Below are 20,003 nucleotides of genomic sequence, written 5' to 3'. Positions count from 1 at the left end.
TATGGGACACTTCCTCCCCTAAGATGCTAGTTGGCAGCTCCCCTGGACTGTAGCGGTGCCCCGGATTCCCGCAAGGCACCACGAGACATGGAGTTCTTTATCTCAGCCCTGTTGGGTGCTGTGGGTGCCACCAAGGGACACTATGGGACAAAGATGGGAGACAAGGTTCTCACCTAGCCCTGAAGTACTAGCAAGTCACAGGGATGGAAGCCCGGAAGTATTACCTAGGCTGATTAAAAATGTATATGCTCCATCTGACCCAGAAGTGCTGGCAGTTCAAATAAAGGACTGCTGTGAACCCTGCAGGGGGGCAGAGTGAGGAGGAAGTGGACAACGCTTGCTGGGAGGTGCGGTGGAGGAGAAAGAGTGAAAATGAATTGTGGTTTGTGCTTATTTACTTGCCTGTAAACCCGTGGCTGTGGTGCTTGGAGGGCACTGCGCAAGAAGAAAAAGAGTTCAAAATACTTCTTAGCGCTTTTACCTTGTGTCCTGCGTGTCTGTCTGTTGGGTTTAAGGGGCAACAGTGACCCCTAGCGTCCACACTAGAAATAAAATGCTTAGACGTATGCAGTAAAACTTATTAACACACAGAAGCGAGTTTAAACAAACTGAAACCAAGAATAATATTCATAGACACACTTAATTCGATAACACACAGAACAAGCTTGAATAAATTCAGACAAACCAGGGGAAAAACATGCATAGATATTGTTAGTGCCCGAAGAGGAAGAGCAGGCGTCCCAGCTGGGATTGAGGTTGACTTCGTGCCCAGGCGGGAGGCCATAGTGGGAAGACAGTGGGAGTTCAGACTTGGATGACGAATGGACTAGGTGAATGTGTGTGTCTGCCGAGAGCAGTTCATTCCCCCACACGGCAGGTGGCAGTGTCCCTCCAGGCTGAAACCAGTCGAGTCACCTGCAGGGTGGCATGGGACTTGGAGTCCTGGAGAACAACCATGTCGGAATCAGTGGGTGCCACAAGAAGATGCTGCTGGGCGAGGACTACCCCAGTTTGCACCTGACCCGGAAGTGCTCTGTCTGGATGGCCAGTGCCAGGATACCGGAAGCAATTCCAGATCCTGTTTAAAAGAAGCCTGCAGCCTCACGTCAAGGAAGGAGGAGGAAGAGAGTCTGTTGGAATGCGAGCATTTTGGCTGGGATTTAATTAGAAAAGTGTTGGTGGCAAATGAAAAGCTTTTATTTGACCCCAGAATTGTGCTGGTTAACATTGTGTCTGTGGTTTGGGGCTTGGTGGCGCCCCTTGTGGTTACAACGTACGCAGTAAAACACAATAAAGTTACACAAAACTGTGCTTAAATAAATGGGTCTTAAGCTTCTTTTTAAAAATGTCCACCATGTCCAATGATCTTCCACAATATGGGGGCCACAGCCTCAAACGCACACTCTCCTTTAGTCTTGAGTCCGGTGTGTGGGGCAGCTAACAAACTCTGGATGTGTTACAGACTCAGTAATATATTGTAGGTAGATGTTTGACCAGACAGGGCTCAGAAAGTGAGAACCGGGGTTTTGAGATGAACTCTGAATTTCATAGGAAGCCAGTGCAAAAACAGGATTTTAGAAATGGTTACAAATTTATTAAAAATAAAAACAAAACTGAAATATCACATTGACAGAAAGTATTCAGACAATTTACATCCCATTCTATTGGACATCCTTGAGATGTTTCTATAATGAGTCTGAGAAGCTGGTTTTACGAGAACACCCTTAAGATTGAGAGCGTTCATATGTGTAAATACAAAGGAAAGGCGCTGAATGTACATGTAGGGCAAAAGATAATATATTTTTAATTATTCCTTTATCTGTCTGGCTAGTAAAAAGATAAGTGTCTCTGTGTCCACCTGGTTGCTATGTCTCCATTATTCTAATAGAGGGTGCTTCCCAGACATTTGTAGTAATAAAATGCACAGCGTTTGTCATTCCAACAGATGACGCACCACAAAAATGAACATTGCTTCCACGAATCCCATATCAAACTGCATATAACAGGGACACATGCATTTCATTTGTCTGATGTGGACTAGGGGTTCCAAAGCACAAAAATCCCAATAAGTTTCAAAAGTATTTCCCAAAATGCCCACTAGAGGGGGATACCACTATTAAACCCCTTCTTGTAATAATGGTGGGCGCTGAATCTTTATAAAATAAAAGATTTATTCTTCACAAAACCTATTCCAATGACTATGAAGTTCCATGGTGCACAAAGGCAAAATGGAATTGCCTGAAACAAAAGGCAATCCAAGCAAACAAGGTTCCCATACAGAATCCAAAGACGTAATCAAAAGGAAAAGATCAGAAGGTCAAACAATCGGTAAATCACAAAAAGTAGAATAAAACACAAATAAACTCAACACTCCCAGGCTTGTTCAAAATGATGCGCCAGGAAAACCACCTGGATTTATAGGACGGAGGGTGGTTCCTGGCAGCGAGCTCTTGGGGCACCACCCACAAAACACATTGAACGTAACACAGGAAGCTTATAGACAAGTTGAAAAACATAGACATGAATAATGCACATAATCACCAAAAGCAATATTAGCATTAAACAATGGAACTTAAATAAACAAAAAAAGTGATGGTTGTCCTAGTGGAAGTTTAACTCATCTGACACCTGACATTGTAGTACTACAAATGCTTGTGATGCACCATCTGTTGGAATGACAAATGCAACGCATTTTATGATGACATGCATTACAAAAAGCATTCAAATACGCGGTGCACTGCAAACGTTAACGCTGAGGTTTATGTTGATTACTTAAATTTCAGCCCGTGTTAGACGGGTAGCACAGCTCGTTATTTTCATATTTTGACTTATTTCATCTTTGATGCTTTGTACTGACCCGTTGTGTTTATTCATAGGTTTCACAACAAAGGTGTTTATGTCAAAGTCGGCCTCCAGAAAATCAGCCACAATAGAAATCTTCACAAAGACCTGAAACTGCAGGTAGACAAGCAGGAGGTGGAGTTGCCTAACATTGAAGGACTCATCTTCCTTAATATTCCCAGGTCAGTTTAACAATTTTGTTTCTCTTAAAATGTAGCTAACATATTTTAAAATTATATATATATATATATATATATATATATATATATATATATATATATATACTGTATATATATATATATGCTCAATATATACAGTATATATAAAATCCTAAGCCTGAAAGTGCAATGATTTTGTGTGATGTTTTATGTCATTTTTTTGTCACACTTTAAATCGGGCTTGTTTTAAAACCTACATATATATGTTTGGTATTCTTTTCAGAATGTATTGAACTTTAATGTGATGTTGTTAGTTTTTCAGATTCTTATTCCGTTTTTAACTTATAAACTAAAAAATATTAAGAACTTGTGTCCTGTGAGACAAGACTTATCCAAGAGTGCCAAGAGATTTAACCCCGACCAGGGCCAGAAATAAAAGACAAACAGTAGGGCAGCTGCTGTACAGGTTTGTAAATGTTCAAAGCTCCGTGCAAGACGCAGATCACGCGGCACTGAAGCTGCAGCAAACCTGCAGTTGATTGAGCAAAGAGGGGGTAAAAAAAAAAAAAAACTGCATTTGTTTCCCATTGTATCACTGTTTGAGAGGGGGTTTCGGAGGAGCGACTGAATCTCCTTGGGGTGCGTTCAGCCCCCCTCTTCAGAACGCAAGTGGCATACAGGCCGCAACTAGGGGTTGGGCATTAAAGGCGCCGGGGGGCTTGCCCCCTAGTGTGTGTATATGTATATATATATATATATATATATATATATATATATATATATATATATATATATATATATATATATATATATATATATATATATATATATATATATATATATATATATATATATATATATATATATATATATATATATAGGGCGCACGGTGGCGCAGTGGTAGCGCTGCTGCCTCACAGTTAGGAGACCGGGTTCGCTTCCGGGTCCTCCCTGCGTGGAGTTTGCATGTTCTCCCGTGTCTGCGTGGGTTTCCTCCGGGCGTTCGATTTCCTCCCACAGTCCAAAGACATGCCGGTTAGGTGGATTGGCGATTGTAAATTGGCCCTAGTGTGTGCTTGGTGTGTGGGTGTGTTTGTGTGTGTCCTGTGGTGGGTTGGCACCCTGCCCAGGATTGGTTCCTGCCTTGTGCCCTGTGTTGGCTGGGATTGGCTCCAGCAAACCCCCGTGACCCTGTATTCGGATTCAGCGGGTTAGAAAATGGATGGATGGATATATATATATATATACATATACAGTATATATATATATATATATATACGAGGGGACCCAAAAATAACCAGAAATATTTTTAAAAAGTGTTTCATTTAATTTTCTATACAAACTACAATTAGTCTTCTTCAAAGTACTCTCCATTGGCGGAAATACACTTATCTAACCATTTGTTCCATTGTTCAAAACATTTTTTAAATTCGTCTGAAGTAATGCCCATTAATGCTCTGGGCATTTCTTGTTTTACCTCTTCGACGTCAGCCAAACGCCTCCCTTTCAAGAAGAAAACAAAAGTTCACTGCCGCGCGTTGCTCACGATAATCGGCCATCGTAAAAAAATGATGCTTGCACAAAATTCACTGAACACAAGCACAACCTTCCAGACTGATGGCACTTGGCACACTGACTTGTGAGGAGTGTAACTAGATCACCCTAGCGGCCCAACCACGTACTACAAGTACCAACCTAACAACAACAAAATTCTGGTTATTTTTGGGTCCCCCCTCGTGTGTATATATATATATATATATCTTATAAAACTCTATTATGTAAAGTAATTCCTTGTCATATTTTAAAGGAACAATTCCACCCATAATTATTTTTTTATATGTTCCTTACCTCATGTGGTTTGTAGTGATGGCTGAGAAAAAGTTTTAATCTTGTGCTTTCATGGGAACTGAAGATAACAAAGTAGAATTAGTGCCTATGAAGATGAATGGTAGAAAAGAGCATACAGTATTCCATTTCTTGTGACTCCTTGTACATAATCTACTCGGCCAGCCATGTAGTTGTATGTTCACAATGTGTGAAACACATGCATTTTATGCCGTCATATTGTTAAATACATAACTTGCCTATCTCTTTCTCTCAGCCTTTGGTCAAGAGTCCTGTCTTCAATTAAAATACAATATGATACAATGCCACTTGTTCTTGTATAGCATTCTTCACCGAGTACAGGCGCAGAGCGCCATGAACAAGTTCTCAGACAGTTTGCCAGTGTAGATTATGCTATCAATCCAAAAGGTCAACCCTATCTGATTGTGTTTTCTATTCATACGCTACTCTGATTTTCAGTCAAGTGACTACTGACCCTGCATGATTGTCTCACCAGTCATTTACATGACATTTTATGCCCTCCATAATCTTTGGGATTATGACACCTTGATTGACCCCTGTGCCCTAAAATGGTCTGACAAAATGTGTGCAATTAGTCTTAAATTAAAGTCTGCAATGTGCACATTAATCACATCTGAATTGTCTGATTTGTATTTTTAAACGGTGGAGCAGAGGGGTAAAGCATGAAAAAAAAATGTGTCTCTGTCCCAGTCATGGTGGAGGGCACTTCATGTGCTCAAACCGTATCAGCAAGTCTGATCCATTTGACGTGCCACAACAAGGGTGCTCAGATTATATGTGTACACGGCCCAGACGGACAGTTTTACCCATTCAAAAAAACGCCATGGCCAAAGGCTTCCTAAAATGTCAGCAATGAAAAGAGCTGTGTTGCTGCACTGTGCTCTGAAACAACAAAGAAAATAAAAAGCCGTAACCAGAACTGGAGGTACGTAGTCTGTGTGATTTATTGTTGCGTGTCTTTATTTCGCATTCTTCGTTGTACGTGTACTGCTATCTGATTGCTTTGTGAAATCAAAAAGGTGAAAATAAGTGTGACAACGGCAATACCCAGTGTACAACATCCGGTCACTATACTACAACATACTGAGAAGCAATGCCTCTCATTTCTCACTACCGTTGTGATTGTTCTCTTCCATGTCAAACTGTACCCAGAGCTCTGGTGACGCAGCCTCCATGCTCTCTGTCCGCACAATGCATTCTCTCAGCGTCATGGCTATTTTTATTATTGCCATGTGCTCATTCATTGCAGTAGCTGCACAATGAATTTTGGGAAATTTGTAGATTCTGCAAGACATCTGACGTGACAAATTCCTCCCATCATCAATCTGGGTTTCACCCTAAACACAGCACAGAAACTGCCCTGGTGAAAATCACAAATGATCTTCTCCGGACAGCTGACATGGGACTTTTATCGATTCTTGTGCTTCTTGACCTCAGCCCTGCATTTGACACCATATTCCATCAGATACTTTTGACACGACTAGCTAGTTTTGGAGTCTGTGGCCTTGTCCTCCAGTGGTTTTCTTCCTACCTCACTGATAGGAAGCATTTTGTTCAAATAAAGGGCTTTAAATCTGAGAACGCAGTCGTTACTCAGGGAGTTCCGCAGGGTTCTGTTTTGGGGCCGCTTCTTTTTCTCATTTATATCTTCCCAATAGGTTATATCTTCCGGCACCATGGTATTAAGTTTCATTGTTACGCTGATGACACACAGCTATATCTCTCCACTAAATCCACTTCTGGTTTCTCTCCAGATAGTCTTATGGCTTGTCTCCAAGACATAAAGACATTGATGACTCACAGTTTTTTCCAACTAAACAGCAATAAAACTGAGGTGCCCCACATTGGCTCTAAATCTTCTATTTTAATTAATAATATTAACACAAACATCTCTTTCCAAGTTAAGAGCCTGGGCATCATTCTTGACAGTAATCTCTCCTTTTCTTCCCATGTAAGTAACATTTCTCGGACTGCCTTCTTCCATCTCCGAAACATTTCTAGACTTCGTCCTGTTCTTACGCAACACGTACTGAAGTATCGGTTTATGCCCGAGTCACCTCACGTATAGATTATTGTAATGCTATTCTATTTGGCATCCCACAAAAACGTATCCATCGCTTACAACTTCTTCAAAATTCTGCTGCCAGGATAACAACCTGCTGTTCTAAATCCATGAACATATTACACCGATTCTCTCTCAACTTCACTGGCTCCCTGTTCACTACTGAATACAATACCAAACACCGCTCTGAACATTTAAAGCTCTCCACAACCCCACTGATCTCCTACAGACTGACACTCCTCTCGCTCACTCAGATCCTCATCTACAGCTCGACTTTCTGTACCGCACATCAGACTCTGTACTATGGGAGCTCGAGCGTCTCTCATGGAGCTCCTCAACTTGGGAATTCTCTTCCCTCTCATATACGTCAGCTCGATTCAATAACACATTTTGAAACTGACCTCAAAACTTATCTTTTCAAACTGGCATACCAGTTGTGAATTTTGCACGGTTACTGCCAGTTATCTTTGTTTGTTTGCTAATTATTGCTTTCTGATTTATCATTCTCTTGTTTTTATTTTACTACTGTTGTTTAATTTTATTGTAAGTTGACCTTGAGTGCTAAGAAAGGCGCCTATTAAATAAAATGTATTATTATTACTATTATTACTCTTATATGACAGCCTAACTGTAAGATTCACTCTTAGGCTGCATGTGAAATAATGGAAGATGAAGATGAATTTGGGCCAATTCAGAAAATCAGTCAGTGACTGCAGATCGGGCATAAAATTTTGCCAGAATTGCACAGTGTGTGCCCGGTTATGGATGCCAGTTGTACCAGTAACTTTATTACCGTATAAGCTCACGTATAAGTCGGGTCTTAAAACCAGAAAAATCAATCATAAAATCAGACCCTGACTTATACGCCCGTTCAAAAATACGACACTTAAATTTTTTTTTTTACATCTTCTTGCCTCCTCCAATCTCGCACCAGTTTCTCAGACACATTGAATTTTGTTACAGCAGCACCGTTACCAATTTCTTTCGCCACTTCAATGACTTTTAATTTAAAACCAGCTTCATATTTTCTTCTGATTGGACGCTCCATCATAGATAAGGGATGCTCTTACGATAAAGGTGTATGAGGGTGTGAGATACCAAAAGCACAAATCAGTACAAACGTGGCTTCGGAATAGTTCGGGTATTACCGTGTGGTCACGTAGGCACAATACATAGATATAACAAGGCCGTGTGCTCCGTGGTTACTCTCTCAGATGGGCATTAGCATATCGTAATCTCTTGGACCAATAGCGTGAGTTTTCTGGATTCAACTTATATGACGAACACTATAAAATACCGGATATTATATGGTAAAATCAAGCCCCGACTTATCAGTTGGAGAACTTAAATGCGACTATATACAGTATTTCTGTTTTGCATGAAAACGTGAAATTAAAATTTCGTCTCATCCGTCACTACAAACCACATTAGATCAGTAAAATGTTCACTTTTGGGTGGACTGTTCTTTTAATAACTCACATTAGCAAATTTCCAACAGCCCCTGCTGCCCCTGTTTTAAGGGTTCAGACCCTCAGAGCTGCCCCTACACTTTCTATTTCCGCTTTTTAATCAGTCATCAGGGTCCATTTCTTGTCATGGTGCTAAGAAGCTGACTGTGCTTAGCAGTTTAATTCAAACCGTCCACTAAGTTAGCTGCCTGTTTTTCTAATTGTGCTTCTGAGCACAATACGTGTTGGACTGGCAAATATCCTGAGAGAGCCAACAGCATTTGTAAACCTTAAATTGATTATTTGGATCTTTTCAGCTGGGGTTCTGGTGCTGACCTGTGGGGGTCAGACAGTGATGTCCGCTTTGGGAAGCCCCGTATTGATGACAGTATGCTGGAGGTAGTGGGTGTCACTGGAGTGGTTCATATGGTAAGGAGTTGAATTGTTCTATTTGCCATTGCTTTCATTTAAATGTATTTTTAGAACACCATAATAGGAGGGTAAATCAAAAAGTTAACATAATTTTTAAAAAAATGCGTGGCAGCCACAACAAATACAAGCTGACGCAATTCAACATGTTCACGATGGCTTATGGGTAGTTCACACACACAGTGCCGCACTATGCCATTGGGCTAGTTGAAGCCAAGGTGAAATGAACGTGGATGCCCCGCTGCGGGATTTCACTATTGTAGAAAAACACGCCATAGTGAGGCAGAGGGAGTGAAACCTGCTGAAATTCAAAGGAGGATATTAGCTTGTGCTGATCAGTAAGCCGTTTGAGTACCCATCATGCACAAACTTTATCGTACCCCAAGTCATCATGCACTGTAGCATGTGTGGATCCACAGCTGATATCCAAATGTGCTGCAACAGTGGGCAACGTAATCCGTTGGACTTCTCTGATGAAGGCATTCGCCATGTCGATGAGGGCTTCTGTGTGTGATGTCAAAAATCAACCAAGTCGAGCTTCGTTGATTACACTTTTTCTTCACACTTTTTCCACCCATTCATAAACTTTTCATTGTGTCGCGCTGTTTTCACTTCCAACATCCTTCGATGAATTTCTCTACCACTGCCCAAAGAAATCTCACTAGGGCGCGTTGCTCAACAATGATGCAGTCCTACAGCGGGGCGTCCATGTTTATTTGACCTTGGCTTCAACTAGACCAATGGCAGAACACTGCACTGTGGATGTTCAAACTACCCATAAGCCATCGTGAACGTAAGATATTGCATCGTCTTCTATCCATTGTGGTTACCTCACATTTCTCAAATTGCCTTTACTTTTTGGTTAACCCTCACACTAATAAATAAACTGTGTGTTTTTTAATTCATTACGTCAGATTTAATGAGATAATTGTGGGGATCTTCTGCACTGTTTTGAGTATTTGTGAATTAAAAGAAGTTAGAAAATGTACCCATGGTGAAACATTTAGGCGTATTCGGGGACGTTGGTAACTGTTTTGAAAGTTTAGAGTTTTCATTTATTTACTTCATCAAAAACAGAAGGCCAAAAGAACACAGAAAAAAAAAAACTTTTGTAATTGGGAACCCAGAAAAGGTTTGAAAGTGAGACAGGAATTTCATTTTGCTGTTTTTGCATCTGCCCTCATGTTTCCCTTTGTTTTTAGGGCCAGGTGCAGGGCGGCTTGCGTTCTGGTATCCGAATTGCTCAAGGATCCTACATCCGAGTGTCTATTATGAAGCCTATTGCTGTTCAGGTTGATGGAGAACCTTGGATTCAACCCCCGGGACAAATTATCATCTCCGTAGCTGGGCCAAAGGTAAGAGCTGAGAGAGAAGAGCCTTTCGCTAACCAGGGCGAGAACAAATGACACTGCCTAGACGGAAGTGACACAAGCATGACCTGTAGGAGTAGCTCGAAAATGAGAGCATTGTGACGAGAACAGGCTGTTTAATCCGACATCCTGTTTAATCTTGCCTGCATTCTGTAAAGTAAGACCAGTTTGAGATTTGAAGGTCCATGAAGTCCTACTCTCCACTGCACTGCTTTGTAATTTATTCAGTACATTATGGTTCTTTGAGAGAAGAAATACTTTTCTAACAAGTTTCCGTCCGTACCCCCATGGAATACCTGGGACCCCACTGTACTAATTTCTTTCATAATTTTAAACACTTTGTTTATGTCCCCTCCTAATCTTCATTTGCTTAAACTGAAAAGGTTCAACTCCTTCAGTCTCTCCTCATAGCTCATATGTCTCAGGCCTGGAATCAGCCTAGTTGTTCTCCTCTGGACTTTCTCTAGTGCTGCTTTGTCTTTTTTGTAATATGGATGCGAAAAGACAGTTTCCCCTCTGGGATAAATTAAGTGTAACAAAATACCAAAAAGATGCACACAGTACTCCAGAGGAGGCCTCACTAGTGTGTTACAACCTCCTTTGTCTTGGACTCCACAAATCATGATATATAACCTAACATCCTGCTAGTCTTCTTGATCGCTGTTTCCTTTAGGGGGCGATATAGCTCCCTAATTGGAATAAGTTCTTTCATTATTGCGGCATTTTAAGCAACCGAAAAATATAGAGATATGATATTAAAAGGCGATATCCCTCCCATTGTGATACGGCGGTAAAAGTCACATAAGAGAAAATAACTTTGCTTTCTTTACTGACGATTTACACGGCATTACAAACGGAGGAAGCCACAGCAGACAATACCAAGGTGGGAAATTGATGTATACAGTCTGCCATTTTCCGTTGCTGTGCTGAAAGGATTTTCGGGACGAATGACGATATCATTCATTCGTCCGTCAGCTTCAAAGTGTTTGTAAGCTCTCTTCCCCACGTGTAGGCCCTTCCTTGGTTTCCAAACAAGGAAAGGAAAGGATTCAATTTCATCTCTAACATACAGGAATAGTACAATGCCTGTTTTCGCAGTTGCCCCCTTCATTCTCCAAATGCTAGCTGTTTCTAAATGCTGACAGCCCCTGTGTGCTAACTTTGGCCTGCACATGTGAGTGAATTTATAAAGTAATTTCTTGTACAGAGCACAGTGACATTAAACTTACATTCTTGTTACAATCGCATTCCAAGCTTGTATGCTACCCAGGTCTCTTTGTAACAATTTCATGGATTCTACATTATCTTCCTTTCCCATGGCCGGCTGTAGGCTTAGGCCAAAATCCCTCCCTGAACTTCCCCAGAAGGTCCTAGAGATGCATGCCGATCTTCCCAACTCCCTTCTCTCATTGATTTCATTTGCAATTGCAAGGTCACGTTAAACGGCTCCTCAGTTGAATATGTAGTCATGCGTGCGCCTGTTTCCAAGGGGAAACCATTGATTTCAGTTACAGATCCAACCACGTGATCTCTCCTTGAGATGTCTCTTTTTGGGCACTTGCAACTAACACCGTCTAGTGACACAATGTACCCTTTGAGCCGGCCCTGGCCCCTTCCAACTAGTTTGAGAGGAGTCATTTCAGTCTGTCAGGCCCGTTTGTTTAGCTAATAGCTAAGCTGGCCCAATACCTCATCCAGGTTCTTCTTAAAGGTTATCAAGGTTTTTGCTTCAACTCCATGTCTTGGTAGTTTTTTCCAGAGTCCCAGAACTCTGTAGTTTGATATCATCTGCAAACTTGAACAACTTAGTAATTATATTCCTGTCCAGGTTGCTTATGTATGTGCAATGACCTCTGAGGGACTTCACTCTTAACATCACCTTAATTTGAAAAGGCACCCTTCCCCATAACCCTTTGCTTCCTGTGTCTGAGCCAAAGTTATACCCACTTGCACACTGCATCCTGAATTCGCACTTATTTTACTTTGAGCGCTAACCTCTCATGTGGTGCCTTCAGAAACTCAAGATAAATAATATCACACGCACCTCTCTACTCATGTGCTTTTGTTGCTTCCTTACAGAATTGTAGCAGTTTAGTAAAACAGTCTGAATCCATGCTGAATGTTTACTAACACTCGTGTTCTCGACATGTGCTGCTTGATTTATTCCTTTTCTATGAATTTATCTGTGATTCTTACTGGCATATATAGGGTGACACAGAAAAACGGGAACTTTTGAAATGCATAGTGGCAGCCATGTACAGTTGGCAGCACTGCAGAACAGGGACCTTGAGCTGTAAACAGTCTCGCCATTTAGTAATTTAGTAATCAATTGCAAGGCAATCAATGGGACCTGTGTGAGAATTGTTCGGTGACATTCCCTGGCCCTGTCCATTTGTCCATTTTTTCTTGTGGGGCTGCCTTATCGGCCAAGGACACTGAATGAATTGAAACAAAGAATTCAAGATGAAATTCGTGGTATCCCAGCTGAGATGTTGCAGCGATCAATGGGGAACCTCAACAGCAAATTGGAAAAATGCATACGTACAGGAGGACGCCAGTGTCAGACATTGATAATTTGGATTACAGTGAACCCTCGTTTATCACGGTTAATCCGTTTCAGACTCTACCGTGATAAATGAATTTTCGCAAAGTAGGATTCTTTATTTATAAATCGAATATTTTTGCAGTTAGAGTATAGAAAACCTGTTTATGACCTTCTAAATACGTTTTTTAACATTATTAGAGCCCTCTAGACATGAAATAACACACTTTAGTCACCATTACACTCGTATTACCCAATACATTAGACAAAATAAGAGAAAATAAGACATATTAGACGTTACAAATATATTATTACTAGGCTCACCCGCCTTTTAAGGCGACCGACTTTTATCCTCAATTTGTGTGCGCTCCATGTGTACATCAGGCATGTAAGTGTAGGGAATGAGAACATCAAAGTGCCCATTCATAACATCTCCTGAAAACCTAAGTTTTTTTTTATCCCCTTGAGTGCCTGTCCAAAGCCGTACAATGTCAGCCCAAATCTGTACCGCTAAAGACGGAGTTTCATGCACTAAATAAGCTATAGATGAGAATAACCAAGCACTATCTCCCCTGATATTTACTACGCGGTGAGGCATTTGTACTCCATCAACATTAATTATTTCCAGAGACATAATTTTGTCTATTTTTCCAGCGCATCGCGCACAAAAGCAAAGGGATGATGGGAGCAGCAGAACTCTGCTCACATCGCGTCGCTTCGTACCGCCAGCCGCAAGTAGTAAGTCTGTGATAAGCCGAATACCGCTACGCTTTGCACTCACTGGACGGAACGACAATCCCGACCGCTTTTATACAGTAGATTATTGTACTGTACATTTAATTGAATACACATACACAGTTCTTACATACAACCACTAACCTATGAAGGCACGACCTCAGTAGGAGAGTCTTCAGGTGGTGCAGTATATTCAGCAGGTGTATCGTTGTCTTCTTCCGCTGAAGGAGTACTAGGAGTAAGCAGTGGGTGTCTGGGTGCGCGGCTGAAGAACATCTTGATAGGCAGTTGCTGGCGCTGTCTTTTCATATGGGTGAGGAGGCTTTTGTAGGGTATTGCCATCTTTGATCATATCCAAGAGTTTCACCTTCTCTTGGATAGTAAGCATCTTCCTCCGGCACTTAGTTTTATTGTCAGAAGGCTTAGAAAAAGCAGCACGTTTAGGAGCCATCGTGGGGCTTAGATAAAAGTTCTCAGAAAGCGCATGCGTAGTGACATAAGCGTGTATGAGAAAAAATCACGATAGAGTGAAGCTGCGAAAGTCGAAGCGTGATATAGCGAGGGATCACTGTACTGTCTCTTAAAAGGCAAGTTGTAGTGGTTCAATTGCTGTCAATAACATTTTTTTGTTGGATTTCTTCTATTTTTATTGGGTTTTTCAAAAGTTCCCGTTTTTCTGTGTCACCCTGTAGTTAGTTGGATCAGCCTAATCACCCTTTTTATTCAACAGGATCATATTTGGTAGCCCTCAGTCTTTAGGAATTTCCTCAGTGTGCTCAGATTTTCCAAAAATATGTGTCGAAACACTTTAGTCATGTCACCTCTTAACGGTTCAACTCCTTCAATTTTTCCTTGTAGCTCATACTTCTTAATCCTGGAATCAACCAAGTCGCTCTTTTCTGGACTTTTTCCAGCACTGCTATGTCTTTTTACTTTATTGTGTTCAAAGTATAGGGAAATTTCTGGACTTTTTCCAGCACTGCTATGTCTTTTTACTTTATTGTGTGCAAAGTATAGGGAAAGTATTGTAATCGTCTAACGATTTAATGTTGAGATTTTGATGAATCTCGACATTTTAGACCTCCCCGAGTCTGAAAATACCATTTTTGGAATTCTGCGTGTGCCAGTGTGTGTGGGGATGTGTGTGTATGTAAACATGATAACTTGAGTACGCTTCACTTAGGTCCACCAAATTTTGCATACAAGTGTTAAGTACAAAATGTAGATTTCTATTAACTTTTGGACTCTATCCGCTAACCGGAAGTGGTACTTTATCTTTTATTCATGCAGCTGCAGAGTCCGATTTATTCAACTTTACTTTTATAATAATTTTTCAGTATATTAATTTAATTTGATTTGTTGTTGATGGTTCTTTAAATGTACATAACATAAAGTATTGTAACCATCTAAAGATTCGATGTTGAGATTTTGATGAATCTCGACGTTTTAGACCTCCCCGAGTCTGAAAATACCATTTTTGGAATTATGTGTGTGTGTAAACACGATAACTTCAGTACGCTTTCACTTAGGTCCACCAAATTTTGCATACAAGTATTAGGTACAAAATGTAGATTCCTATCAACTTTTGGACTCTTTCCGCTAACCGGAAGTGGTACTTTTAAACCTTTTATTCAGGCAGCTGCAGAGTCCGATTTATTCAACTTTACTTTTGTAATAATTGTTCAGTGTATTAATTTAATTTGATTTGTTGTTGATGGTTCTTTAATGTACATAACATAAAAATATAATCATTGTCTTGCGGTTTACTCCTCAAATATCCATCCCCATATCTGAGTATACGAGAAAGTCAAGGGGAGACCACTCGTGATTTGTAATATGGAGAACACTCCACTCCAAATGAGACCTCACTAGTGCATTATATAACTTAATCATAATTTCCTGTAACTTGTACTCCACACACTGTGATGTATAACCTAACCTAACATTCTATTAGCTTTCTTGATCACTTCTGTATGTATGATATTCCAACTCCCTGCACATTTAGAATCCTTAGATTTATACTTGATATCACTTTCATGATGAAATGTATTAAAGTATGTACTGTATGTTACATTTTACAGATAAATCGTTAATTTTGTTTAAATAATTAATATTGTTAATAATTACACACATGGGAGTGACACGAAGGTGTAGCGGTAGCTCTGCTGTCTCGTAGTAAGGAGTCACGTCGCTGGTGTTCCCTGACTGGAGTTCTCATGTTTTCCTGCTGTGTTTCCTCAGTGGGCTCAAGTTTCCTTCCAAAGATATGCAGTTTTGGTGACACTAAAATGACGCCAGTGTATGTGTGTGTGCTTGTATTCACCTTGCGATGAGCTGATGTCCTGTCTAGGGATTGTTTCTGCCTCGTGCCCAATACTGGCTGGAGTAGGCACATCCCTGGATTGATGGATTTAATCATTAAACACCCATCACTTTCAGAGATATTGTGACAAGTATGAACAGTACAATGCTTGTGTTGCAGTAATGTCCGCTGGAACATGCGTTGCGAGAGGTATAAACCTGGCCTTAGGGGACTGATAAATCTGCCCACGTGTGTAGGAGATGTGAATGTAAGGGAGTTGCTTAGGGTAGGATGGATTCAAGTATTCGTCGATCCATCCATTTTTGTAAACTCGCTTACCAGGGTAGCATCATGAATTAGCTGGAGCCTACCTCAGCGAGCAATACGGGCAGGCAGGAATAACACTTGGACAGGACACCAGCACATCACAGGGTGAACACACACACACACACACACACACACTTATCAGGTGATGATTTAGCATCACTCGTTCATCTTTGGATTGGGGGTAGGAAACCAGAACAAACCCACGTGGCCCCACATGCAAACGCCACAAAGAGAGCACCAGTGACGAGAACCCCACACTGCGAGGCAGCAGTGCTAACATTGCATCCTATTAATGAATCGATTCACTTAAGTGGGTAGTCTGAATGAATCAAACAGTAAAGCGAATTGAAGTGGCCATCACTACAAAGCACACGTGCTTGTTCACGTCCATGGCGGATATGAGTGCAAGGTGAAGTTGTTGAGAATTAATGCGTGAATCGTCTACCTTCATTCAAGAAGTCCAGGATTCATCATCCTCTTGGCACTTGATGGCCAAAGCTTTGCACACGCCGTCTACCAACGATTCACCGATCAAAAAGCAGCACTTCTTATGACCCCCACAAGTTGAATTGAATTGGTGTATTCTGACTCCTTCTTGTCTCTCTGACTATATATAGAGTAGTCTCAGTTAGTCGCCTGCCTTGCCATGAGTGTGGCATAGAGGGCACACGGTTTTAAAGGGTGCCTTAACGTGCCCAATAGTATGAAAGTTAACATGCTGTATTGAACGGGCAGTGCGGTACGTTTAGTGCGTACTGAAGGCGAAGTAAAGCATCCTTAAGTATAGAAACAACTGAAGTTTGACAAGAAAAGCTAAGTTTAGAGAAGAAGCATTTTTTCACTTTTTTTGCCTTTTATTCTACGTGTGTAACAACCTTCTTTCTTTATTCTTGTGTGGGCTGTTTGCTTTGAATTTTCACTAAATCTTTTAAAACGAAAAAAAAAAGCAGCACTCAGTAGAGCCCACCCTCTCAAATTTGATGGCTTTCAATTCCCGGCATATTTCATGTTATGTCGCAGAGATTACATAAATTAAGAAGCAAATAAACACATAAAGAAATAAGCACCAAAGAACATTTCAGGAGCCATTTTATTACGAAGGAGAGCTGGTACATCTTTGGCTTTTTAAAGAAAACAATGAGCTATGGTTAACACTTGGCACACAAACGAGTCACAGACATCATAAAGGTTTCGGGCAGCCACCCACATATTGTTTCCTGGATGCAAAAGTTGATTTAAATAGCGAGAGATGTTCCAAAACAGAACTGACTGGCATTGAGACAATATGGCGTTTTTAACATAGAATATGGGAAATGACATCATTGGTGCCAGAACAGGAAAGTGGCATCTTCATGACTGGAAGTGATGTCATCATTGGTGCCGGAACTGGAAGTGACGTCATCATTGGCGCTGAAACAGGAAAGTGGCATCTTCATGACTGGAAGTGATGTCATCATTGGTGCCGGAAACAGAAGTGATGTCATTATTGACGACGGAATCGGAAGTGGCATCATCGTGACTGGAAGTGACGTCATTATTGGTGCTGGAACAGCAAAGTGGCATCTTCATGACCGGAAATGACGTCATCATTGGCGCCAGAACAGGAAAGTGGCATCCTTGGTAACCGGAAGTGATGTTATCATTGGTGCCGGAAATGGAAGTGATGACATCATTAGCGCCGGAACAGGAAAGTGACATCTTGACATCTTTGTAATTGGAAGTGACGTCATCATTGGTGCCGGGAATGCAAGTGACGTCATCATTGGTGCCAGAACCAAGCGGGATTTCCCAAGAATGGTCTGCAATAGACTGAGTGAGACAGTCAGCACACTCCGCCGCCCCCGCTCTGGCGTAAATTACTATTATTTAAGCCCTTTAGCTGTTTCCCATGTGCATGTGTGTTACAACTGCATCCACTGCGCTGTGGATTTGATGATTCTTAACAAACTTACATTACTTGTGGCCTTAAAAAAATTAAGGGAAAATATTCTTTCTGACTTATTTTAGTAGCACAGTGTATCTGTTGGGGGCGCAAAGCCCCCCGACCCCCTTTTAAACTCTGCTCATGTTCACCAGTGTATTTCAACGTGTTTTTCAATGCCTGTTTCTTGTGTTTTCTTGTCCCCAGGTTCATATGTTGAGGAAGTCCAAAGTGAAGCAAAAGAAGCAGTCGGGAAGTTTGAAAGAGTCCAGGACTGAGAGCCTCATTCCCCCAGAAGGAGGCAACTGAAAACCGAGAGTGAGAGCAGAAAGTTTTGCAGAATCTTTGGCACATGAACCATAAAACTGGCAGCAGGGAGATGATCAAGGCAGCCATCTCAAAATCACTTCCCGCTCATTTTTTTTGTTTAATTTAACCATTCCACCACACCATGACCAGGATAAAAAAAAAATGTATGGGGCTCCCATTTACTGTATGATGAACTAAGTGGGCATCCAGGTGGCAGTCATTTATGGACTAGACCTACGGACACCGCGTCTGCGGTCTGTTCAGATAAAGGGAAGTGTACGCTGCATCAGTGGAAATGGAACCAAAAAAAAAAACTTCAGTAAACTGTCATGAGAAATCCACTGGATTGGAGCTAACACATTTTCCAAGTAAATCTTATTAAATTATTATGTATTTTTTTTAATTGGTGTCAACACACTATTGTGCCTCATATCAGCACATTTGCGCATTTAATTTTTTTTTTGTTTTATTACTTTTATTAATTCCGTGCCATGCTTGAATAAGTTCTACTGATCAACCATGGCTTGCACAGCCCACCCCGTCAGTACTGTTTACATAGCTGTGGACTGCAGTGGGAATAATTTTAGGAGCAGAGGAACGTAGTGTGTGTGTGCGTGTGTGTGTGTGTGTGTGTGTCCGATCTATTTAAAGGATGCGAGTAGAATATTTAAGGAACACTGGAAAATAATCTGCTTTAAAGAAAAATAAATTCTATTTATGAAGATTAACTTTGGGGATGACCTCTAAAATGTTTGTTAGAAAGTCTTTCAGTGAAAGTGTTTTAGTTTCTTATACACAGCCTGCTCTAGTGTTCATGTTGCCATCCATTAGGGGAAGGCAAAGGTTTAAGCTCAATGTGGTGAGTATAAACTTCACTCACATGATTAAAAAATATATATTTGGTTTAGTTGGACATTATTTTTTTGACTTTAACTAGGCAGTTTTGCACACTAAACATTTTAGTGCTATTGAAGAACAAAAAAAAAAAAAATAAATCATGTATCGTTTCAATGTGCAAGCGCAAATTCCGCCTTAAAGTGATGTGATTGGCTGCCCCATTTTATGTTCGGTATCATAACTATTTGATTTCTCTTTTTTATATCAGGCAGCGTTGGTTCTTTTAGAGCAGGGGTCCCCAACTCCAGTCCTGGAAGGGGCCGCGGTGGCTGCAGGTTTTCATTCTAACCCTTTTCTTAATTAGTGACCTGTTTTTGCTGCTAATTAACTTCTTGTGAATTCATTTTAATTGCTTTTTTAAGGTTTGTTCCCCTGAATTTCATCATTTCTTCCCTTCTATGGCACCCAAATAGAAATGAAATGTGAGGTGAGTGAGCCGACAGAAGACCAACTAAGTCAGGGCCTCAAACTCCAACCAATTTCACTCCAACCAGTTGCTTAATTAGGAGCCAAGTCTTGTCGTTAATTAAATTCGTTCTTTAATTCCATGGCTTGTTGCTGCTCTCATTGTGCAATAGCACACACTTCTGAAATTGTTCATTTTCTGTTTTCTCAGAGCTCTGTGAAAATGTTTCGGGAACCTGAGCAGACCAACATTCCCAAGACCAGATATTGTATGATCGACAAGAGTTTGCTGCTCATGTTTTTGGCTCATTTGGTATCTTATTATTGTTAATTAAGGAAACAGAAACAATTGAGGGGTCTAAGTCCTCAAGAGCAAGTCAAAATGAATTCA

General features: G+C 40.9%; 1 protein-coding gene across 1 annotated transcript in view; it reads left to right on the top strand.

Moving 5' to 3' along the window:
- Window positions 1-19,496, top strand: part of LOC120532339 (diacylglycerol kinase theta) — a 280,803-nt gene extending 261,307 nt beyond the window's left edge. Inside the window, exons 20-23 of the mRNA XM_039758242.1 lie at window positions 2,877-3,023; window positions 8,693-8,804; window positions 10,007-10,159; window positions 18,209-19,496. Coding sequence (XP_039614176.1) covers window positions 2,877-3,023; window positions 8,693-8,804; window positions 10,007-10,159; window positions 18,209-18,310 — 514 coding nt within the window. The 3' untranslated portion in view covers window positions 18,311-19,496. The remainder of the gene's footprint in view (window positions 1-2,876; window positions 3,024-8,692; window positions 8,805-10,006; window positions 10,160-18,208) is intronic.
- Window positions 19,497-20,003: the final 507 nt, after the last annotated feature.

This window comes from Polypterus senegalus, chromosome 7 (genome assembly GCF_016835505.1).
Source record: "Polypterus senegalus isolate Bchr_013 chromosome 7, ASM1683550v1, whole genome shotgun sequence".
NCBI classification, from domain to species: Eukaryota; Metazoa; Chordata; class Cladistia; order Polypteriformes; family Polypteridae; genus Polypterus; species Polypterus senegalus.
The sequence above is the reverse complement of the archived record's forward strand: the minus strand, read 5'-3'. Positions and strand labels throughout refer to the sequence as shown.